The following is a 25,648-nucleotide window of genomic DNA, read 5'->3' as shown; positions in this document are numbered from 1 at the left end:
ACTCAAAGGTATCTAAAAGTATACACCTGCCAAGAAAGAGTATGGTAAAAGCAAACCTTTGTTCATAGTGCAACTTAAGTCAGAGCAAATGTAAGTATGGAAATAAGTGCATCTGTGCTGAGTGCTGTGAAGTCTGGCTACTTTTGTTGTACTACTTCTAGTAGTTTGTCCAATATGCTACAGCAAAATCCCTATAAAAACACTGAGAAATCCATAACACACTGCTTAAGTAATTTTGTGTGTGTATTTATTTGAATGAAATTAACCATGATAATGTCTGGTCTTCCTTTTGGTGGGCTGGGGGAATTTCACAGGACCAAGAACAAGTGCAACATAAATAAACCGGGAAATGTACCTGGGATAAGGAGAATGTCTTTGGTGAGGAGGGGTGAGTATTCTGCAGGAATAGCAGTGGGATATCACGCTGGTCACAGAGCTGAACAAAATGGCTGCCTTTCAGGGCTGCTTCATAAGTCAGTTCCCCATTGTTCGCTACAATTCCAACTTGGTGTCTGGGAGGGGGAAAGGCAACATGAAAATGATTGCTTTATGCTGCCATTGTTGTTTAAAAACCTGAACTAGAAAGTTATCTTAAAATAGTGCTGCTCGGCCCTTAAATCTGCACCTTATTGGTTTTTAACAGTGAAATGATATGATATGATGCTTTAACTGAAATATGTATTTTTTTTCTGCTGCTGAAAAAAAGCTGTTTCTAGACCCCTGTCTGACAATTCCCCAACATTGTCATCATCCCTCTCTCAGTGCCACACGATCCTTGAGCTTCTACAATCTGTGGCCATGGCAACCACAGAGGCCCAGACAGACGCTTTTTAGTTTGGAGAGGGGGGGATAATAGAGAATAGTGGCCTTTCCTCTTGCCAAAATCAAGTAAAATCAAAACCATTGCCTACAAAATAAATAAGAAAGTCCCTTTATATACTATATAAACTACTTTATATATTAAATGCATTCAGTTTAACTGTCACTAGACTGAAACATCTGTAGACTGAGACCAGTAATTCCAGGTCTGATTTTGTAAACAAATTACAGAAATCTAATCTGATTATCTTCCTTAAAGAGTGGGAAAAGAACTGAATCTCTCATACAAAAAGCCTTTTTTTGTTTTGTGCATTCTTATGGTTTTGTTTAAAAACAGCATAATGACTGCAGGCTTAATTTCAATCAGGCAATGGTGAGAAAAAACAACTTGTTAACACCATAAACCCATGCCGCAAAATGTGTGTTGCAGGGTATAAGACAAATAGCCTCACCTCACCGCGATCAGAACAGTTCCTTAGTGTAATGAAAACTACCAATTAAAATACATCGACTTTGTGTAGATGGATACAATAAAAAAAATGGTTTGACAATTTTAAAAGGTAGACCAAAACTAAGTCATATTTTTTAAAGCAGTCATAACACATAAATAGAAGTTTACTTCTAAACACTCACTGTTTTGCAGATGAGAGCAGAAAAGACTGATCTAATACATAAAAACATCTAGAAAAAACTGTGTAAAGAAAATGTTTCATGTCATTAGTAGAAGACTTTTAAGGCCATACTTAACTTTTTTAAGTCTCAAACATGCAGGTACATCACACAACTACAAGTGTCGGGGTTACTAGAAAGGTAAAAGGTACTAGAAAAATTCCCTACCCTTCAATTCGTGCAAAACCAGTCACCAGGGTTGTGCCATAGCGGGCTTTGAATTCCTGGAACCTGCTTCCATCAACCAGGCGACTCAAAATCTGAGACAAACAGAGGATATTGTAAACAGCTGCTGCAAACTGAAACAAGTTGTAACCGAAAGCAGTGGGGGGACAGACCTGTCATTAGCTGTAACACGATCTTCCTCTCACACGCACTGGGAAGGCCAATTAAACATGTTTACTTGATTTTCAGTTGTAGGCCAAAGCAGTGAGAATTCTCCCAGTTCAGGGATTCAGAGACCTTGTCCACAGAAAGGGCTGATCACAGTATAAAGATCAAACATTATTATCTTATAAGAGACTACATGTGCCTATAAAAGACTCACACTCAAATATATTTGCCAATTCTGCTCTAGTATGTTTAAAATTGAAGTCACAGCTCTTTATAGGAATTCAAAGTTGGAAAAAGTTCTGATCAAGTGAGCTTTATGATTAGAAAAGTAGGTCTCCATTCCAGGCCCTAAAGACCCCCCAGTCCAGTTAGAGTGCTGAAGGGTATCCCAGTGTTTGTTCTAAATTACCGATGTTTAATCGCTCAGCCCTAAATGTTGCATTTGTACCCAAGACTGACCTGTGAAGAGCCTAAGCTAAAAAACCTGCTCATCCCTACTGATACAAAATCAAAATGAGAGTGATCTCTAGCCTGCGATGGGTACTACTGTGAGCACGGTGTAAAAGCTGGGCAGGTGTATGAAAAGCCAGTGTAAATAGATCACCAGTTTGATGTCCAGACTGTAGCTGTAATGTCTTGGCGCCAGCCCATGCAGCTCCTCCACACTGTACAGAGGCTCCTTATTGTCCTCTGCCCCCTCCACAGGCAGCTCAAAGTTCAGTGTAGAGATGATGTTTCTGGTGCATTCGTAGGCCTCCTCCTCCTCAGCAGCGAAATGATCCACACAGCCACTCACTCTGCAACACACAGTCCTACACTTAGCCCAGAGGGACAGAACATGTATTCACTCTTGTGCAATACATATTGAGACTGTCACAAACTTTGGTGAGGAGCCATTTCACAGGTTATTTTGCCCATTGCTGGTCCTCACTTTCAACAGCCTGCTAAGCTTCAGCAAATGTTACATCATCCAAATAAGTAAGAAATAAATCAGCAGCAGCTGCTGGTTGAAGGCCTCCCCAAGATATGTCCACTTGTTTCCATGTACAGTGTGTCTAGTTCCAGGTCACGCCAGGAAAGATTCTTATTTACTTTCCCCATTATTTTGTATTTCTTGGCAGACGCCCTTCTAGGTCTGTCATTTCGTGGGATCAATTCTATAGCTCCTTTTGTCCATCTTTGGTCTGTTCTGTTTGCAATGTGTCTGGTTCATTGTCATTTTAACATTATCACTCTTCATTATGTCAAATACTCTATATATAAACGAGTCATACTTAATATATTTGACTCTTCAAAACTGCAAAAGCAAACATTTCCTAAAGGTGTTTTAAAACATTGACAACCAAAAGTAACTATATCAGGGGATCTTTAGGACCAGGGTTGGACTACCCTGCTTTAAATCATCACCTGCATTAGAGCTGGGAAAGAGATGACATTGTTTCAGCTGAATTAATAATTACTTCAATTCACTAATGAAGTGCCGAGGTGGAATGAAAACTAGCTCATAAAATCTACAAGTTTCCATTAAATGCTGACACACAGACACCTCTAAATGAGACAGTCCAAGTGTTGCCTGGACGGTAATATTGGCCTTATAAATGGTTAAGAAAAATTACGAATTGCTTATATTTGTGTGTAAGGGACTTGCATTTCTAGAAGGATGCGTGTTCTCCGCCTCTCCCGATAGCTGAGGCTCACCTATTCTCCACAGCTCACACCGCTCACTCACTCTGCATGAAGTCTGGCTCCTCCCAGGTCCTCAGGTGTCACCTCTTCTCCAGTCGCTGCCTTCACCAGAGGTGGGCCGCCCAGGAATATGGTCCCAATTCTGTGCACCATCACTGTCTCTTCTGCCATGGTTGGGATATAAGCACCACCTGCTGTGCAAGAACCACAAACCACCGCCACCTGGAGGCCACAGAGCAGCATTGCATTACATTTAAGAATGCAAGTACTGCAAAGATCATCTTAGTTATTAGACTTCCATACATGAAGTGCTGCGATCTGAAACCTACTGATACAGCTTGAAAGCCTTAAAAGTTGCATGCAATTTCTAATTGTTATAGTTAAAATTACTTTGCATCTATGCAAGGTACTTATGATAGGCATACTATAGACCTTCACCTCATGTTATATTGTATTATATAACTATACATATTATATTGTATTAGAGTACATACAGTACAGTATATTATTTCCTAGTACAATTCTTGGAATTCTATAATGTAGTCTGACTTTCCTTTTTTTTTACCTTCTAACAGAAAAATCGGGGTATACAATTGTAAGAACTTCTAATATTGAACAGCAACTATATTGTACTTATACAAATTAATCCAGGTTGGCTCATACAGGGCCTGTGTGCATCTGCCTTTCAGTCTGTGTGTTGAGGAGTCTGTAGCAGACGGAGACACTCAATTCTCAAAACATCTGATTTCTCTTGCCTTGACACTTTCATTTTTTTTTTTTTAATATATATTAACATTATTAAGAGAATAAGAGTTTCTTTACCCCTCCTTGTCCCCCAACGACCCCTCTAACCCCACACCACCCTCTTTCACCCACCCTCCCCTACTACCCTTCCCTACCCATCCAAGACCATCCATGGCCAACCTGGGCTCCTGTATGGGGGTGCCCGACTAAGTCCCACTAATAAATTGGGCCTCTGGCTCTGTGGGGATGTGTGTGCTTAGTCCCGGAGACTAAGTTTTATCCCTGCAATGACCCGTGTTCCCATCAAATGGAGCCCTTTCTCTCCCCATCCCATTACCCACCCTCCACCCCAACATCAAATTGAGTGCATCTATTCAAGGAGATAGATGGCTTTAAAATAATTTAATTTAACAGACTCTTTGGAGTTTTGTGTGCATGTACGTGTGTGCATGAAACATTAGTTATGATGGTAAATAGAAAAAATTCAGAACTTGTGCCCAGGTTTCATTAAATCTATTTTCCTGGTTACTGTTGGTGGTTGTTTTTTTCCTGTGTAATCTGTTAGCAGGTTTAGCCATTGTGTGATGCTAAGTTTGTGTCTGCTTTTCCAGTTCAGGAGTATAGTCTTCTTGGCAATAGTTAACACTATGAGAACTTGAGTTGGGTTTTGTGGAGGGTTGAGTGTGGTTAGGTCTCCGAGTAGACGTGGATGGAGAGAGCGGGATGCTGCAGCCCAAAAAAGATTATGTTTTGTTTATCACTTCTTGCCAAAAGTGTTGAGTTGGTGGACAGAGCCAAAAGGCATGAAAGTAATTGTCAGGGGTGTTCAGCATACAGTATGAACAAGTATCAAGCTCTAAGAAACCCATTCTAAACATTTTGTGCTGGGTAATGTGCATTCTTTGAATGACTTTGTATTGTATCAGTTGTGTGAGGGTGTTATTACTCATTGTGCATATATTCTTGCAGATTTGTGTTCAGAAGCTGATATCAGTATGGATTGCTAAGTCTTTTTCCCAGTCGTCAATTGGAAGAGATATTTATGAGTCATTTTTGGATAAGAGATTATATAATTTTGATAATGGTTTCTTGAAAACGGTCAATGTATCGATTGTTTCCATAAAGGGGGGGTTGTAAATTGTTATTGATAATATTAATTTTTGATTTGATAGCATTTCTTAATTGGAGATATTGTTCTTTACCGATACCATTGATTCTTCCTAATTATTCCCATATACAAGCTTTTCTTGTACTGCACCTATGTTTGCTCAGGGCTCAGAACCTTCGCTGAGTCCAGGGATCCGCCGTATCTCTGTCACCTGTTTCTCTATATTATGTTAGTACCATTATACAATAAAGATCTTATTATTTCACCATGATCCTGTGGATTCCTTACACATCAAATTTCTTACACCAACTACAGATTCACCCCTTCTTGTGTAACCCTGCTACAATGTGCAGGGCAGAAACACCAACTATGGGAAGAAACTGCAAAGGCCAAGTAGAAGAACAAAAAACAGTCAGAGCTCAAGAATGTGAATAATCATGTCACTTAATGTACACAATTAAACGACAGGAGGAACTATAAATCGTATTGGTGAGTAGACAGCTCATCCAATCACGGTTTCATACCTGAGGAATCTTCATGGCTGACATGATAGCTTCATTGTAGAAAGTACGTCCTCCATGGTTCTTATCTGGGAATATATCTGCCTGTCAATTAAATACAATAACTAAATGGTTATGATCCTGGTTTTAACTCACAGTTGACTCTAGAAAATGCTGTTGACATGTACACTCACCTAAAGGATTATTAGGAACACCATACTAATACTGTGTTTGACCCCCTTTCGCCTTCAGAACTGCCTTAATTCTACGTGGCATTGATTCAACAAGGTGCTGAAAGCATTCTTTAGAAATGTTGGCCCATATTGATAGGATAGCATCTTGCAGTTGATGGAGATTTGTGGGATGCACATCCAGGGCACGAAGCTCCCGTTCCACCACATCCCAAAGATGCTCTATTGGGTTGAGATCTGGTGACTGTGGGGGCCAGTTTAGTACAGTGAACTCATTGTCATGTTCAAGAAACCAATTTGAAATGATTCGACCTTTGGGACATGGTGCATTATCCTGCTGGAAGTAGCCATCAGAGGATGGGTACATGGTGGTCATAAAGGGATGGACATGGTCAGAAACAATGCTCAGGTAGGCCGTGGCATTTAAACGATGCCCAATTGGCACTAAGGGGCCTAAAGTGTGCCAAAAAAACATCCCCCACACCATTACACCACCACCACCAGCCTGCACAGTGGTAACAAGGCATGATGGATCCATGTTCTCATTCTGTTTACGCCAAATTCTGACTCTACCATCTGAATGTCTCAACAGAAATCGAGACTCATCAGACCAGGCAACATTTTTCCAGTCTTCAACTGTCCAATTTTGGTGAGCTTGTGCAAATTGTAGCCTCTTTTTCCTATTTGTAGTGGAGATGAGTGGTACCCGGTGGGGTCTTCTGCTGTTGTAGCCCATCCCCCTCTAGGTTGTACGTGTTGTGGCTTCACAAATGCTTTGCTGCATACCTCGGTTGTAACGAGTGGTTATTTCAGTCAAAGTTGCTCTTCTATCAGCTTGAATCAGTCGGCCCATTCTCCTCTGACCTCTATCATCAACAAGGCATTTTCGCCCACAGGACTGCCGCATACTGGATGTTTTTCCCTTTTCACACCATTCTTTGTAAACCCTAGAAATGGTTGTGCGTGAAAATCCCAGTAACCGAGCAGATTGTGAAATACTCAGACCGGCCCGTCTGGCACCAACAACCATGCCACGCTCAAAATTGCTTAAATCACCTTTCTTTCCCATTCAGACATTCAGTTTGGAGTTCAGGAGATTGTCTTGACCAGGACCACACCCCTAAATGCATTGAAGCAACTGCCATGTGATTGGTTGGTTAGATAATTGCATTAATGAGAAATTGAACAGGTGTTCCTAATAATCCTTTAGGTGAGTGTATATTACATTATACAGTGCCATGTGACTTCAGAGGAAATTGAGCGTGGCACGTCTACAACTGAAGGGCCTTTTTTCTTTTTACCTGAAGAGGTAAGAATGCGCCTCCACTGTCCACTAAATACACGCAAGGTAGACGGTTCTGCACAGCTACATCTTGGGCTCTCAGCTGCTTCTTCACAGAAATGGGATAAGCTGTACCGCCTTTTATGGTGGCATCATTGGCAATAAAGACACACCACAAGCCGCAGATTTTACCAATGCCTAATGGGACATACACAGAGTGAGCAAGAAAGGTAAGTTAGTATTTCTGCATTTGGTTTCAGTTCATATATACATTTGTTTTTGCTTGTTAGTTTTATTTTTATGCAGTTCACCAGTGCTGAGTTGTACCGTGGAACCGATGTCAAATGTAGACTTTTGCTGATGAAACTAACGAATGACCAACCATATTGGATGCCATTGAAACAGAAAAAACTATTTCAGTCATGTACATATGCTCTGTATATTACGGTATATATAGAATTCTTGATAGTGTAATAAAGCATTGATTATGTGTGTGTGTGTAAAATGTACTTTAAGTGTCCTATGTACACATAACTACACAAACTAAGAGTACAGGTGACAGCATGATCACAGGTCACTCATACAAACATAACTTGAATAGGACTGCACCCGTAATACACCCTGCTGATGGCACGTTCCCGTAAGGCAAATCCAGCCCTGCAAAGGGTGACAGCTCCAGGTAATCCTCATCGTCCAATAGAAGCCGCAGTCTCTCCCGGACCAGGAGCTTCTTGTTCCTCTGCGTGTGCCTAGCGATGGCATTCTCGCCTCCGCCCCTTCGCACCTTTTCTATGCACTCCCAATACCTGTCAAAAACAGTAATTCTCATTATAACCTCTGTCCTGCTAGCTGGCTGGCAGTGACCAACTTGCTAAACACATTAACATTGGTGTTACATGAACTTTCAGACCAGTAATTTGGGTTTGTACCCTCTGACAAGTAAATATTGCTCTTATATTTTTTAAGTCGCCCTGGACAAGGGCATCTGCTCAGAAATAAATTAATAATAATAAGTGCATTAGACTCAACTTCTCATAACACTTAAAATTTGACTTTTTCAGCAAGCAACTATATTATATTTGATTGAAGTGGGGATGCATTTACTGCTGATGAACCTACATTGCAATCAGAGATGTGCAGAGACTGTGGGGGAGGGCAGTGGCTCAAATTAAACAAATTTTAAAAAATAAAACACCCACACCATTGCAGTCACAGACAGCCACCTTTAATTGAACTGAATGCATTCCACAGTAGCACGCCTTCCTTTGTAAGCAGGTTACACATGGGGGAACATAATGGATGGTGTTTTACAGGACAAGGAGGTGTTTAGAGTCTTTACTTCAGTAGCCTAAACTTTAGTTTTTCACAATGCAAGTCTAACCTTTGATAACAAACTGCGCTGTTGCGTGCGTTTGCCTCATAAACATGCCTATGGATTGGCTGAACGTCTTGCTCTAAAACTGGAAAGGCGCAGGGCAAGGTCTTCTTCCTCGTCGGCACAGAGCTAATAAAACACTGCGGTATCTGGCGCTGCTGTCTCTCCGCTGCCCGTTTTAAACTCTGCGGCCGGGGGGCGGCCGGGCGCCATGTCCGTGTGCAGTGCTGTCTTCTGCATTTCGCGGTGCTGTTGTTCAAGGGCTTTGAGTTCGTTGTTTCGGAAGACGAAGAGATCAATCCTTGAATCAGTCTCGCCTCTGTCCGCAGACTTCTGTAAAGTTTGAAATATATGTATATTATACTTATTTATTTATTTATTTATTAGCAGACTCCGGGGCGACTTACAAAATAAGAGCAATACAAAGTGCAGTTCAAGGCATAATACATTTTACAAATGCCAATTTCCACAAGTGTATACGAGCTATACAGTAAATAATATGAGCTGGTAAGTGCAGACAAGGTGTTAGGTCACAGCCAAGGAAAGGGAGCGTAGTATTAAGGAACATGTTACAGTTTTTGACAATCGCTTACACACTAAATGGTACTCGAGGCACTGAGTGCCAGCTCTTGTGTTTGGTTTGGAAAACACTGCCATTCAAATTACCGATTACCTCACCCAGTGTTGTGTGAAAACACTTAAAGCTAATTTCCTCACTTATAGCCGCCCCCCCACACTTCCCAGATAATGTATTATTTTTAATGTTTTCCTTGGGTCGGTGCACAGTAACTAGCTACAGTCCTGCGGACTCCAAAGGTCAGGATATGTACCTTTTCTCCATTGCACCTAGCAATAACGCTTTCCAAATGTGCGAGGAAAAGATTAAGTCCAATGTTTTCGTTCCTGATATTCTCTAATACCTACCTTGCTAGGATGCTTTTGTACATCTTTCTTCGAAGCTACACGCCACCAAAGCCCAGTTTTACAAGAATCAACAACTTCAGCTCCGCGCCGACTCACTAGCGCCTCTGGTGTCACACTAATCTCAACCTGGAGGGAAACAAAGAAAAACACTTTCTACTTTTTATCCGGGCTCTTTCAGATTTTGCACGAAAAACTGGCATTAGTAGATTTGCTCTGCATTTTATTATTATCTGCGTTGTGCCGCAAAGATAGGGGACTATTTATTAAGTTTCCAAAACTGCTAACTGCTTTATGATTGGAGCTTTGGATCATGGGATATCGCCAAAAAACACATTATACTTCGTAAGGGTGGCAGATACGATGAAGGTCACTATAGAACATGTATAGAAAACCATATGTGCTGACTCCACGGATGACCTCTAACCTCTCCATCCAGGTCAAATCACATGTTCATGCATTTCAGGCTTAAAGTTGGCAAAATCCATCACAGTCATCATGAATCATGCCATAGGGGGCCAAATGGGTTCATCTCAATACATGTTTGAACTTTGACCCTTCCCTTAGGGTCACTTAAATGTGTTTTTGCTATATAACTGCTTTCAGATTTGTCCCCTTTACTATTGCATTTGTATAGGAAACCATAAGTGTTCTATTTGAAGTCGACCTTGATTTTGACCTTTGGCCTCTCGTTTCAGGTCAAATGCAAGATTTTACTAGTTTTTGCTCTATAATGCCTCACAGAGACCATATATGGGCTTTCAATAGCACTCTGAATTTGACCTTTGACCTTTCCCTCTAGATGAAATTCACTGAGTATTATAAATCTATTATTTTCTCCTAGAAACATCTAGAAAAAATCTATTATTTTCTCCTTTCCTTAAGGTCAAAGTGAGAACTGGCTGATAACTATAAACCTAACTGCACTTACAAAAATAAACACTGCTTTATCAGTATAGTTAGAACCAGTCTGTCTGAGCCCTGTTGCAATTTCAGGAGAGAGCACTGGAACATACAGTGAGGGAAAAAAGTATTTGATCCCCTGCTGATTTTGTACGTTTGCCCACTGACAAAGAAATGATCAGTCTATAATTTTAATGGTTGGTGTATTTTAACAGTGATAGACAGAATAACAACAAAAAAATCCAGAAAAACGCATTTCAAAAAAGTTATAAATTGATTTGCATGTTAATGAGGGAAATAAGTATTTGATCCCCTATCAATCAGCAAGATTTCTGGCTCCCAGGTGTCTTTTATACAGGTAACGAGCTGAGATTAGGAGCACTCTCTTAAAGGGAGAGCTCCTAATCTCAGCTCGTTACCTGTATAAAAGACACCTGTCCACAGAAGCTATCAATCAATCAGATTCCAAACTCTCCACCATGGCCAAGACCAAAGAGCTGTCCAAGGATGTCAGGGACAAGATTGTAGACCTACACAAGGCTGGAATGGGCTACAAGACCATCGCTAAGCAGCTTGGTGAGAAGGTGACAACAGCTGGTGCGATTATTCGCAAATGAAAGAAACACAAAACAATGGTCAGTCTCCCTCGGTCTGGGGCTCCATGCAAGATCTCACCTCGTGGAGTTTCAATGAACATGAGAACGGTGAGGAATCATCCCAGAACTACACGGGAGGATCTCAAGGCAGCTGGGACCATAGTCACCAAGAAAACAATTGGTAACACACTACGCCGTGAAGGACTGAAATCCTGCAGCGCCCGCAAGGTCCCCCTGCTCAAGAAAGCACATGTTCATTGGCAAACTTCAGACGGGCCTGTACATCTGAATGATTCAGAGGAGAACTGGGTGAAAGTGTTGTGGTCAGATGAGACCAAAATCGAGCTCTTTGGCATCAACTCAACTCGCCGTGTTTGGAGGAGGAGGAATGACCCCAAGAACACCATCCCTACCGTCAGACATGGAGGTGGAAACATTATGCTTTGGGGGTGTTTTTCTGCTAAGGGGGCAGGACAACTGCACCGCATCAAAGGGACAATGGACGGGGCCATGTAGCGTCAAATCTTGGGTGAGAACCTCCTTCCCTCAGCCAGGGCACTGAAAATGGGTCGTGGATGGGTATTCCAGCATGACAATGACCCAAAACACACAGCCAAGGCAACAAAGGAGTGGCTCAAGAAGAAGCACATTAAGGTCCTGGAGTGGCCTAGCCAGTCTCCAGACCTTAATCCCATAGAAAATCTGTGGAGGGAGCTGAAAGTTCAAGTTGTCAAACGTCAGCCTCGAAACCTTAATGACTTGGAGAGGATCTGCAAAGAGGAGTGGGACAAAATCCCTCCTGAGATGTGTGCAAACCTGGTGGCCAACTCCAAGAAACGTCTGACCTCTGTGATTGCCAACAAGGGTTTTGCCACCAAGTACTAAGTCGAAGGGGTCAAATACTTATTTCCCTCATTAACATGCAAATCAAATTTATAACTTTTTTGAAATGTGTTTTTCTGGATTTTGTTGCTGTTATTCTGTCTCTCACTGTTAAAATACACCCACCATTAAAATTATAGACTGATCATTTCTTTGTCAGTGGGCAAACGTACAAAATCAGCAGGGGATCAAATACTTTTTTCCCTCACTGTAGTTATTATGGAACACATATAGGAACCCATGGAAATGCCTTTTGTGATGCACTTTGACCTTCCTGTCAGGTCAAATGCAATATGCTCTCGTAAAGCCTTCCAGAGGCAAGCTATCAAGCTTTCAAGTTACAATTATTTAAAAGGTGCTAAACATAGTGAACTGCTTATATTCATCAGATACTCTTTTAAAGGGTCTTAAAACGGTGGTTTTATAACACCAATGAAGTTTCTAGAAACTTTTTAATCTAGTTATTATTATTGTATGTATACATAAGTCCAGAACACAATATCCACAAATATATAGCATGAGTCCTAATTAAAATGAACAAAAAGTACAAAATATAGTGCAGTAGTTACATTGGTATTGTGTGTAGTGGGATTGTAGCAGGCATAATTACAAAAATTACAGAAGTTACAGTAAGGCGTTAATTGCACAAATACGTACAGGAGGTAAGGATTAGTGCAAATTAGAAAGTGAAGTATTAAGTAGGCCTACAACCTGAACAGGTGTGTCTGAACACAACTTTCTACCACTTGGGGGCAACAGTGGAGTGAAAGAGCTGGGCTCTTGAGGAAGGGGAGCGAAGAGGGTGGAAAGAGTCATATTTATGTATATATACAGTACTGTGCAAAAGTTTTAGGCAGGTGTGAAAAAATGCTGTAAAGTAAGAATGCTTTCAAAAATAGATATGTAAATAGATTATATGTATCAATTAAATAAATGCAAAGCGAGTGATAAGAAGAAATATCTAAATCAAATCCATATTTGGTGTGACCACCCTTTGACTTCAAAACAGCATCAATTCTTCTAGATTTTGTAGGCATATTGTCAGCTGTATGATTAGCACCTGTTTGGTATAATTGTTTAATGATCATCAATTCAATATGTAGGTTGAAACACAATCATTGACTGAAACAGAAACAGCTGTGTAGGAGGAATAAAACTGGGTGAGGAACAGCCAAACTCAGCTAACAAGGTGATAGTTTACTGTCAAAACTCATACACCATGGCAAGACTGAGCACAGCAACAACACACAAGGTAGTTATACTGCATCAGCAAGGTCTCTCCCAGGCAGAAATGTCAAGGCAGACAGGGGTTTCCCGATGTGCTGTCCAAGCTCTTTTGAAGAAGCACAAAGAAAAGGGCAACGCTGAGGACCGTAGACACAGTGGTCGGCCAAGGAAACTTACGGCAGCAGATGAAAGACACATCATGCTTACTTCCCTTCGCAATCGGAAGATGTCCAGCAGTGCCATCAGCTCAGAATTGGCAGAAAATTTTGGAACCCTGGTACACCCATCTACTGTCCGGAGAAGTCTGGTCAGAAGTGTCCTTCATGAAAGATTTGCGGCCAAAAAGCCATACCTCCGACGTGGAAACAAGGCCAAGCAACTCAACTATGCATGAAAACACAGAAACTGAGATGCAGAAAAATGGCAGCAGGTGCTCTGGACTGATAAGTCAAAATGTGAAATATTTGGCTGTAGCAGAAGGCAGTTTGTTCACCGAAGTGCTGGAGAACAGTACACGAATGAGTGTCTGCAGGCAACAGTGAAGCATGGTGGAGGTTCCTTGCAAGTTTGGAGCTGCATTTCTGCAAATGGAGTTGGGGATTTGGTCAGAATTAATGGTCTCCTCAATGCTGAGAAGTACAGGCAGATACTTATCCATCATGCAGTACCATCAGGGAGGCATCTGATTGGCCCCAAATTTATGCTGCAGCATGACAACGACCCCAGACATACAGCAACAGTCATTAAGCACTAACTTCAACGTAAAGAAGAACAAGGAGTCTTGGAAGTGATGGTATGGCCCCCACAGAGCCCTGATCTCAATATCATCGAGTCTGTCTGTGATTACATGGAGAGAGAAGCAACTGAGGCTACCTAAATTCACAATTTAGTTCGCCAAGATATTTGGGCCAACCAACCTGGTGAGTTCCTTCAAATCCTATCTTATATATATATATATATATATATAATTTTACCATTGTATTAAGAATTTTATTTCAAGTCGTGAACAAAAGTGAATAATGAGAATAAAATCAAAATTGAAAATTTGGACCATATGTTTGTATCATTTTCTTGCCACTAGAGGGAGCTGTTTTCTCATTTGTCTGTAGTATGCTGCAAGTCAATTAATAGATGCTGGTCTTTTTTAACAGGGCTTTTGCAGTGTTTCATTTTGCCAGCTCATCAGCCAGGTAAGATATACACACCAGTCAAAGTGAATTGTTGTCTATAATGAATTTTCAATGAAAGGGAGATAGCTAGCTCCTTTAGTGGGAACTTTCCAACATCATCAGCTTAATTGGGAACCCATTCAAATGTGGCGAAGGGGTTGAATCTTGTGAACTTGAGGACTGATGCAATACATTTTCATGGAAAAATAAGAGAATAAGATAAAGTTACAGCCAGTCTGCACAGCAAATCCTATAAGTGCTTGGAGCTTTGCAGAAAATCTATGTTTAGGATAGGACTGGATTATGAGAAATTCTATCTGTAACACCTCCTAATGCTCAATGAATTGCTCTGTATGAAAATAAAGTTTTCACTACTGTGGTGAAAAAAAATCAAAGATTAAATGTGTAGTTTTCTGTTAGTGTGTGTGCTGGTGTGTCTGACTCAAACTCTCAGGCAAGTGAATTTTATAGTGTGTCTAACATAATGCAGTTTAAAAAAACTAAAACTAAATGGCAAGGCATAAACACATTGTAGGCTGATTGAAGATGGCTATCCAGAAAGCTTTCAAATGCCTGTAAACAAAGCCAGTGGAAAAAAGGGCCTCTCAAAGCCACCCAGAAAATCACTGTAGAAGCCAGCCATAATAGTTCAGACAACCCCAAAACTCACCTTTTCAGGCGGTTCATCTAGATCACACAGCATTTCACGCCAAAGAAAAAATGTCCTTTTCTCAAAATAAAAAGAATAACTGTGCAATAGTCTGAAGCTAGAACATAAGAAAGTTTACAAATGAGAGTAGGCCATTCGACCCATTGTGCTCGTTTGGTGTCCTTTAATAACTAAGTGATCCAAGGATCCTATCCAGTCTGTTTTTAAATGTTCCCAAATTTTCAGCTTCAACCACATCGCTGGGGAGTGGCCACATTGTTACAACTCTCCGTGTGAAGAAGTGTCTCCCGTTTTCTGTCTTCAATGCCTTGAATCCCAATTTCCATTTTTGTCCCCTGGTCCATGTGTCCCTGCTGATCTGGAAAAGCTCCTCTGGTTTGATGTGGTCGATGCCTTTCATGATTTTGAAGACTTGAGTCAAGTCCCCACGTAGTCTCCTCTGTTCCAGGGTGAAAAGGTTCAGTTCCCTCAGTCTCTCAGTAGGACATTCCCTTCGGAATAAGTCTGGTTGCTCTCCTCTGAACTGCCTCTAGAGCAGCGATCACTTTCTTGAAGTGTGGAGCCCAGAACTGTACACAGTATCCAGATGAGCTCTAACTAGCGTATTGTACAGTCTGAACATCACTGCCCTTGTTCTCAATTCTACACTTTTGACAATATACCCTAGCATTCTCTTTGCCTTCTTTATTGCTTCCCCACATTGTTTAGATAGGGAGAGTGAGGAGTCCACATAGACTCCTAGGTCTTTCTCATGTGTTACTTCATCTAGTTCTATTCCTCCCATAGTGTAATTATAGTGGACATTTTTGTTACCTGCATGAAATACCTTGCACTTGTCCACATTTAATTTAATCTGCCAGGTGTCTTCCCACACCTGAATATTATCCAAGTCCCTTTGAATAGCCCATGCTGCTGAGATTGTATCTGCTGAGCCACCTATTTTAGTATCATCTGCAAATCTGACAAGTTTGCTAACTATCCCAGAGTCCAGATCATTAATATAGATTAGAAAAAGCAAAGACCCTAGTACTGATCCCTGTGGATCTCCACTAACAACCTCACTCCAGTTAGAAGCAACTCCTCTAATCGACACCCTCTGTTTCCTAGACATCAACCAGTTCATAATCCATCTACTTACATTACCCTGAATACCTACAGCTTCTAATTTTAGGATCAGTCTTTGGTGTGGAACCTTATCAAAAGTTTTTAGAAAATCTAAGTATATCATATCATATGCTTTCACATGATCCACAGCTGCAGTTACATGTTCAAAAAAACTCCAATAAATTAGTAAGACATGATCTGCCTCATCTAAACCCATGTTGACTATCTCCAAGAATATGGTTTTCATTAAGATGCTCCTCTATTTTCTGCCTAATCATATTTTCCAACATTTTACAAATAATACAGGTGAGACTGATTGGTCTGTAATTTCCTGTCTCAGTTTTGTCCCCTTTCTTGTGGATTTGTATGATATTTGCCTCCTCCTCATTTATCCTGATCTCTCTTAGGGTTTGACTGGACTGATTGTTAACCTGTGCCATGTTATCTGTGTTTTCTTTTGTAGATACCTCTGTGAAATACTAATTTACAACATTTGCCACATCTGATACTTCCATTTTTGCCCTTTATCTGTTTCACTTCCTCCTTTATTGATCTCTTGCTGTTGTAATATTGAAATAAAGCTCTTTGCATTCCAAGAGCTATGTTTCTTTCTATTTCCCACTTTGCTTTCCTGATCCCTTTCTTAAGATCTCTTTGCAGCTCAACATATTAGTTGTATTTTGTTTAATCTCTATCCCTTTTCTTTCTCTTGATATTTTTTTGCATACCTCTATTAAACCATTTTGACCAATGTTTTTTGGTCCTCAAGTTTTGGTTCAAATTTCTTTGAGCCTCAAGTAGTATATTCTTAAAATATAACCATCCATTTTCAACTGAATCTGTATCCAGTGTGTTCCAGTCTAACTCTTCTAAGCGCTGCCTCATACCTTCAAGGTTTGCTTTTCTAAAATTGTAGACCATTGTTTAAGACTTGGTCCTTGTTTATTGAAAGTATGCCTCAAAGCTAACCATATTGTCAATATCACAATTTGCCATTGGTTCTCTAACTAGTGTCCCTCTGACTCTATCCTGGTCATTTGAAAAGATCAAGTCAATGCATGCGCTCTCTCTGGTTGGTTCCCTGACAAATTGAGTTAGAAAGCAGTCATTTACCATCTCAACCATTTCTATTTCTGCTTCTGTAGTCCCAACTGGGCTTTCCCAGTCTGTTTGGGAAATGAAAATCCCCCATGATAACAGCCACATCCTTGCTACATGCAGTCCTGATTACATTGTACAATGCAACATCTGTCTGAATATCTGAATTGGGTGGTCTGTAACACACTCTTACTGCTAATCCTCCAGATCTATTATTCAAAAGTTTAACCCACAAAGATTCCGTAACTAGGATCTAATTTGAGTTCTTCTCCCTCAATGCCATTTCTGACATAATGTAACCCCACCACCTGTCTCTCCTAAACTGTGTGTTTCAACTTGTATTCATCCCCATCATTTTCTGGTAGCCATGTTTCCGTTACTCCTACAAGTCATTGTCACACACTGGCACTGTGGCTTCTAGGTCTAACATCTTGTTCTTTAAACTCCTGGCATGGAGGTACAAACATTTCAGGTCTTTCCTACTAGCAGTTTCCCTTGGTTTTATTTCCTTAGTGGAACATGTCCCATTGTCAGAGCTCCTTGCCCCCCTGGTGCCTAGTTTAAAAGATTCTCAATTACTCTGCACATACGCTCTCCCAATGCATTAGCCCCCCTTTGTTTAGATGTAGACTGTCCGGGTTGTACAGGTCCCATCTATCCCAGAAGAAAGACCCACGCTCCATAAATCTAAAACCCTCTTCCCTACACCAGGATTTCAACCACATGTTAAATTTTCTAATCTCTGCCTGTCTCTCTGGCCATGCATGTTGTACCGGAAGTATTTTGGAGAAAACTACCATGGAGGTTCTGCTCTTTAGTTTCTTTCCTAACTCTTTAAATTTGTCTTGCAGAACCTGTGCCCTACCATTTCCTATGTCATTGGTTCCAATGTGGACCATGACCAGTGGATTCCCCCTGGCTTTGGCCAGTAGCCCATCTACTAGTTTAGGGAGATCTGCAACCTGAGTACCAGGCAGGCAAAACAACATGCAGGTCTCCTTATCACTAGAACACACTGTGTGAACACACTCCCTGTCCTGGGGGGGAGTGGGCACCATGGTGCTCTGGTGCTCAACTGCCCTCCCATCACCCTCGGAGCCATCACTGTCCAACTCGGTGTCCAGCAGTTGGAACCTGTTGGGCATTTCTAGCTCTTGGGATGTCTCTAAGGGTTGTGCTTGCCCTTTTCTGCGGTTACGACCTACTGTAACCCAGCAGTTCTCTACACTTTCCTGTTCTAAAGTCTCAACTATCCTAGGTTTTGGCGTGCACACCATCTCTCTCATGGGCTGATTGACTAATTCTTCTATACTAATACAGTGCAGATCAACCAGCTGGGCCTCAAGATCACAGACCTTGATCTATATTTGTATTGGGTAAAAAAGTATATCAGTTAATATGTACATTATCATTACCTTATGTTCTAAATCAATTGCACTGTAAATAGTGCTACATGTATGACAGAGATGTTCCTACCCTTGAAACAATGTGCATACATAGTTTTACAAAATACTAATGTACAATGCTCTATGTAAGTTGTTACATAAAGGCATCTGTTAATAACATAATACAATAATAAAACAGACATATCTTTGTAAAAAAAAAACTGTGCAGGGGTTTGATTAAAAGTAAATATGCTTCCACATTTTCTGTCTTTTGGTATAGTTAAATTTGCACATTTTCATTACCTCAAATCTGGAACTGCAACTCTTGAAGAAATGTTAAAGACTTTGGACTAGGAAGAAAAAAGAATGAAGGAACTTATTTGATAAACTTACGTTTTGCTAATCACAGTGTCATATTTGCAAAAACACTTGAAGACCTGCAACTTCAAATTCAAGAACAAGAAAGAAAACTGTACTCAAAATGAATTTGAGTAAGAACAAAGAACAAAGTTTTCTTAAAATCTTCTTAAAGAAGTCAAAATGTATGTCTACCTTGGACAGCAAAATGGGTTGGAGTACATTTGGAAGAAGCGGCATGCTATTGAAAAGAAATCTACCCATTTCCCTGAAGAGAAAAGTATTTGATCGATGCATCATACTAGTGCTCACAGATTTTGGATCAAGATGGCAAGAGGAAAGGATCTAAGTGACTTTGAAAGAGGGGTCATTATTGGAGACCCAATAGCAGGAGCTTCAGTCACAAAAACTCAACTGGCTAGTGTTCTTGGTGGCGACACCAAGAGAACGGCACAGGCCTGACTGCTGGACCCCTACCGTCCGGAGGCTCTGTTATGCTGTGGGGGGCATTTTCCTGGCATGGTTTGGGTCCACTTGTCCCCTTAGAGGGAAGGGTCACTGCAAATCATTACAAAGTTATTCTGAGTGATCACTTTTATCCTATGGTGAAACATTCTGATCCTGATGGGAGTGTCTCTTCCAGGATGACAATGCCCCCATCCACAGGGCACAAGGGCTCACTGAATGGTTTGATTATGAGTATGAAAATGATGTGAATCATATGCTATGGCCTTCACAGTCACCAAATCTCAACCCAAATGAACACCTATGAGAGATTGTGGATCGACATGTTAGAGAGTGCTCTCCACCACCAGCATCAAAACATCAAATGAGGGAATATCTTTTGGAAGAATGGTGTTCCATCCCTCCAGTAGAGTCCAGAGACTTGTAGAATCTGTGCCAAGGCACATTGAAGCTGTTCTGGTGGCTCGTGTTGTCCAACACTGAGACACTTAATGTTTGTTTTTCCTTTAATTTGTCACCTGTCTGTATGTTACAACATCAGGTTGCAGATTTAGACTGATTCACACTAGATAAAGGAACCAGTCAAAAAAAATCCAATCCATTGACAATCAGAAAGCCTTTTTTTAATTAAGAAAGAATATGACTAAGAGTGATACCAAAACAAAAATTACGCCTGTTCTGTTTTTCATATGTTGAGACAGTTGATCACAGGGGAACATATGTGTAACACAAAGTGCTCAGTGAACCAGTCAGGCAAACAAGGCTTGATTTTCCTTGGAATATACACTCACCTAAAGGATTATTAGGAACACCTGTTCAATTTCTCATTAATGCAATTATCTAACCAACCAATCACATGGCAGTTGCTTCAATGCATTTAGGGGTGTGGTCCTGGTCAAGACAATCTCCTGAACTCCAAACTAAATGTCTGAATGGGAAAGAAAGGTGATTTAAGCAATTTTGAGCGTGGCATGGTTGTTGGTGCCAGACAGGCCGGTCTGAGTATTTCACAGTTACTGGGATTTTCACGCACAACCATTTCTAGGGTTTACAAAGAATGGTGTGAAAAGGGAAAAACATCCAGTATGCGGCAGTCCTGTGGGCGAAAATGCCTTGTTGATGCTAGAGGTCAGAGGAGAATGGGCCGACTGATTCAAGCTGATGGAAGAGCAACTTTGACTGAAATAACCACTCGTTACAACCGAGGTATGCAGCAAAGCATTTGTGAAGCCACAACACGTACAACCTTGAGGCGGATGGGCTACAACAGCAGAAGACCCCACCGGGTACCACTCATCTCCACTACAAATAGGAAAAAGAGGCTACAATTTGCACAAGCTCACCAAAATTGGACAGTTGAAGACTGGAAAAATGTTGCCTGGTCTGATGAGTCTCGATTTCTGTTGAGACATTCAGATGGTAGAGTCAGAATTTGGCGTAAACAGAATGAGAACATGGATCCATCATGCCTTGTTACCACTGTGCAGGCTGGTGGTGGTGGTGTAATGGTGTGGGGGATGTTTTCTTGGCACACTTTAGGCCCCTTAGTGCCAATTGGGCATCGTTTAAATGCCACGGCCTACCTGAGCATTGTTTCTGACCATGTCCATCCCTTTATGACCACCATGTACCCATCCTCTGATGGCTACTTCCAGCAGGATAATGCACCATGTCACAAAGGTCGAATCATTTCAAATTGGTTTCTTGAACATGACAATGAGTTCACTGTACTAAACTGGCCCCCACAGTCACCAGATCTCGACCCAATAGAGCATCTTTGGGATGTGGTGGAACGGGAGCTTCGTGCCCTGGATGTGCATCCCACAAATCTCCATCAACTGCAAGATGCTATCCTATCAATATGGGCCAACATTTCTAAAGAATGCTTTCAGCACCTTGTTGAATCAATGCCACGTAGAATTAAGGCAGTTCTGAAGGCAAAAGGGGGTCAAACACAGTATTAGTATGGTGTTCCTAATAATCCTTTAGGTGAGTGTATATACACTGAGTGTGTATATGTTTTTGAGTATGAATTTCCATTTTCTTAATGTACACTAACCACACTTAGTTTTATTAATTTTTTTAGGAGAATTTGACTGACTTGTTTCACTGTATTTATAACTATAACTTGTAACATATTTATCCAAAATTGATCGGAGGATATGTAATTCCAACCCCTAACCACACCAAAACACACACTATCCTGTATATATATAAATCCTTTCTTTGACTCATGAAGTATAACATTCATCCATTTAAAACAATTACTTAACCTCTGTAAAAAAAAACTGTGAACCATGCTTCACTGTGGGGATGGTGTTCCCAGTGTTTTCCTTGATGGCCAAAATGCTCAATTTTAGTCTCATCTGACCAGAGTACCTTCTTCCATATGTTTTGGGAGTCTCCCACATGCCTTTTGGCGAACAGCAAATGTGTTTGCTTATTTTTTTCTTTAAGCAATGGCTTTTTTTTAGCTCTGTGGAGTGTACGGCATAAAGTGGACCTATGGACAGATACTCCAGTCTCCGTTGTGGAGCTTTGCAGCTCCTTCAGGGTTATCTTTGGTCTCTTTGTTGCTTCTCTGATTAATGCCCTCCTTGCCTGATCCGTGAGTTTTGGTGGGCAGCCCTCTCTTGGCAGGTTTATCGTGGTGCCAAATTCTTTCAATTTTTTAATAATGGATTTTATAGTGCTACGTAGGATGTTCAAAGTTTCGGATATTCTTTATAACCCAACCCTGATCTGTACTTCTCCATAACTTTGTCCCTGACCTGTTTGGAGAGCTCCTTGGTCTTCATTGTGGCGCTTGCTTGGTGGTGTTGCAGACTCTGGGGCCTTTCAGAACAGGTGTATATATACTTAGATCATGTGACACTCAGATTGCACACAGGTGGATTTTATTTAACTAATTATGAAGGTAATTGGTTGCACCAGATCTTATTTAGGGGCTTCATAGCAAAGGGGGTGAATACATATGCACACACCACTTTCACGTTTTTTATTTTTCAGAATTTGTAATGCAATGCAACAAAATAGGAAAAACGCCAAGGGGGGTGAATACTTTCGCAAGGCACTGTATGTCAAAAATGCTCATGGCATCTCCATAAAGATATCTGGCACATTGTTACTTTTTTCAGTGACACCCATTTACTATTCTTCGAATTACTCAGACAGTGGTCTTGAGTGTGTGTGGCGCTGATCCAATCGAGGAATTTTCCATTACACCACTTCCAAACCATTACAAAATACAAGAAGTATTGGGACAACAGATTACAGTTTCTCGCAAGTTAATCCATAGAGTGTAGGCCCACCCTTGGCTGTAATGGCTTAACACATAACATAGGATTTGTTTTTTGTGATAACTGCAGTGAAGTCCCATTCTCAGACAGTGAGTAATTTAGAGCTTCACTGGTGATCAGGAAAGAGTCCACAGAGGAGATCAATTTATACCTTATCACAGCTGACTTGTATATCTTGATGCTTTTGATTATCTTACTTTTTTGTATTATTCACTCCTTATTATTTCATATAGCTGTCCAGTACTTGCAGTGATTTGGATACAACGACAAATCAGTAATGATGTATGAGGATAGTCAGTGGCAATATATTAGTTTGTAAAGTGTATACAGCATTTCAGAAAGGTAAAATATACTGCAAGTAAAAAACAAAACAAAAACAATTCTAGTCCAGTCATCTGTGATTTCCTTTTCATTATCAACCACTTATCCTGCTACGTCAACTGACATAGACTCTAGCCAGCATGGCCTCTAGTAGACTTCACTGAGGAGGCAAGGTGGCTGAGTGCTTCAGAAGATTCCTGATTCAAGCCCTCACTCTGTCCCTGACTCACTGTGCAAAACTATAAGAAAGTGACTCCAAATTCCAGATGTAATATTAATATTTGTAGTATGTAACTCTACACCAGCAGTGGATAATGAAGCCCCATTTAGACACTGCAAGATGCTTTGGAAAGATGTTTTGGCTGATTATGATGATTACTACCGTATGGTATGGTAGTAATAGAAGCAGTATGCAAAGAGGCAGAAAAAATAACCCTCACTCCTGTGGGCACAGTCAGCTGTTTTAGAACTCACCACTGAAAGGGTTAATTGAACAGTTGTCTTAAAGGACTATTTTCTCTTTGCTTTCAGTCAATCCACAAGAGACATCATACAGTGGGTGCCCCAGAGCCAGAACTGGGGAACACCTTGAAGTACTATGTTACACTTCAAGCTTGGTACATATAATTCAATTAATAATGCAATATGCACAGCCATGTATGGTGATCTACACAAAAAAACAACTAGAATATGACTTTAGTCATAATCCTTTACAAGCAGAGGGAAGATTTTCCCATTTCTTTTGGCAATATCATGTATAGCAGTCTCCCTCTTGACAGTCAAAGTTGATGGTCTGTAAAGGAAGTATAACATTTTCCCAACACAACACAATTCCCCACACAATTAAATCTGCTTGTCAATACCAATGCTCTTAAATGGAGATGGCAGTATATGTTAAAGGAGATGGTGCACCAAGCCATGTTGCCTGTGAAACACACAACTGAAAAGAGACGGGCATCACAACTGTGGTCAGTGGACACAGAAATCACACTGAGTGGACATTGGTTATGATGAGTCCATCTATGTGAAAGTGTCCCAAAGAACATAAGAACATTACAATGGCTACAAATGAGAAGTACCATTTGGACTTTCTTGCTCATTTGGTTTTCAGTAGCAGATCAACCCATTATAATCACATGCTTGGCCAGCATGTTCTTCTAGACCATTTAAACATACTGTACATAGGCTTAGACTATGACCTACCAGTGAATTTCAACTAACAAACCTGTACCCAGCTGCAGTTGTGAAGGTTTCATTTCAGAATTGGTGGGGACACGTCTCCCTAGGACTGCACTTCGCTGGACACCACAAGGCAAAAGACCTAGAGGCTGCCCCCATAAAACACCTGGCACCGAGCTCAAGCAGATGCTGAAGCAGATGGGGTGAAGCCGAAGTAAAGGCGAAAGACAGAAAGACAGAAAAACATGGAGGTTTCGTGTTTCGACCTTATGCGCCTCTTGAAGCGAAGAGGATAAGTAAAGTAAGTATGTCCCCTATGCATGTGGAGATGGGCATACATTATTGGGTGCTTCCCACACTAAACATACACCTATGCCCAGTTGCAATTTGATAAACTACTAATAAGTAAACATTCAACAGGGTTCAATTCTGTGCAATTTATGTGGATGTCAAAGTTTTTTTTTTTATCCAAACAGTTGATCTACATAAATATATCAAAACAAACACATGCCAATTAATATATATATATATATATATATATATATATATATATATATATATATATATAAACACCATTAAAAATAACTATAAAACATACATTTTCTAGGCACACTTGATCATCTATTAACTTATGTTAATCTTCTGTACATTTTTAAGTTTAGGCATCGTCACTTTTATTTTACATAATAGAGAACCTTAGTATACATCTTCTCTTGACAAAGATACAGACAATCAAAAGGTATAACTATTCCTAAGTGTAGTCTCGTATTACATTCGACATTTGGTATTAAAATACAACTTAGGCGAGAATGTTTCCTCACAAAATACATACAGCAGAGAAAGAGCCGAATTCCTTAATTGTAATGCGATTGACTCACTCGGAAAACCTGAACCTCCCGTTTCTCTGTGTCCTCCAAGATCCCAACTTCCTCTGCGAGCGGCGAGCCAGCCAGACAGCTCCAGTGAGCTGGAGCAGAGCAACAGCGCTGAGACAGGAAAGAGGGTTAGTGGCACACAGACACCGGGATCGTAAGCTTGGGAGTTTCGGCTGGGGGAACGATTACGGACAGTCGGGGAGTTTTGTCAGAAGAGGTGCAATGAGTTGGGGAACGGAGCTTTGGGTGAGTGCAAGTCACTTTTTCTCTTTTCTTTGATCAGTTTGGTGTGGAAAGAAATGCCACTCCACTGGAACAGCCCAAGGTTCTCGTCGCGCGTTCTAGAATGGAATCGTGACAATACACAGCCACCGAGGAGCACCTTTACCTTACCCACGGTCGACCACGATCGCCTGGTTGAAATGTTTTGTCCCTTCCCTGCACGGAAGGGTATTGGAAGGGGGGGCTTTTGTTGAACATAAAGGATTAC

General features: G+C 40.8%; 2 protein-coding genes across 5 annotated transcripts in view; one reads left to right on the top strand and one right to left on the bottom strand.

The window, feature by feature from the left end:
* The window catches only part of LOC136714857 (methylcrotonoyl-CoA carboxylase beta chain, mitochondrial), a 32,958-nt gene extending 7,694 nt beyond the window's left edge, over positions 1-25,264 (bottom strand). Inside the window, exons 1-11 of one of the 2 annotated variants that reach the window (XM_066692481.1) lie at positions 25,162-25,264; positions 24,330-24,472; positions 9,632-9,757; positions 8,714-9,040; positions 7,942-8,138; positions 7,352-7,530; positions 5,884-5,964; positions 3,551-3,729; positions 2,426-2,618; positions 1,657-1,748; positions 356-512 (exon numbers count right to left, since the gene is read on the bottom strand). In XM_066692481.1, the coding sequence (XP_066548578.1) occupies positions 356-512; positions 1,657-1,748; positions 2,426-2,618; positions 3,551-3,729; positions 5,884-5,964; positions 7,352-7,530; positions 7,942-8,138; positions 8,714-9,040; positions 9,632-9,654 (1,428 nt within the window). In that variant the 5' untranslated portion in view covers positions 9,655-9,757; positions 24,330-24,472; positions 25,162-25,264. The remainder of the gene's footprint in view (positions 1-355; positions 513-1,656; positions 1,749-2,425; positions 2,619-3,550; positions 3,730-5,883; positions 5,965-7,351; positions 7,531-7,941; positions 8,139-8,713; positions 9,041-9,631; positions 9,758-24,329; positions 24,473-25,161) is intronic. The other variant, XM_066692480.1, reaches the window with a different exon arrangement.
* Positions 25,265-25,280: 16 nt separating this feature from the next.
* Positions 25,281-25,648, top strand: part of fnbp1l (formin binding protein 1-like) — a 71,342-nt gene continuing 70,974 nt past the window's right edge. For all 3 annotated transcript variants that reach the window (XM_066692484.1, XM_066692483.1, XM_066692482.1), the window contains exon 1: positions 25,281-25,404. In XM_066692484.1, the coding sequence (XP_066548581.1) occupies positions 25,381-25,404 (24 nt within the window). In that variant the 5' untranslated portion in view covers positions 25,281-25,380. The remainder of the gene's footprint in view (positions 25,405-25,648) is intronic.

The sequence above is a fragment of the Amia ocellicauda genome, chromosome 19, assembly GCF_036373705.1.
Source record: "Amia ocellicauda isolate fAmiCal2 chromosome 19, fAmiCal2.hap1, whole genome shotgun sequence".
NCBI classification, from domain to species: domain Eukaryota; kingdom Metazoa; phylum Chordata; class Actinopteri; order Amiiformes; family Amiidae; genus Amia; species Amia ocellicauda.
Note: the sequence above shows the minus strand (reverse complement) of the source record. Positions and strands in the feature narration are given on the sequence as shown.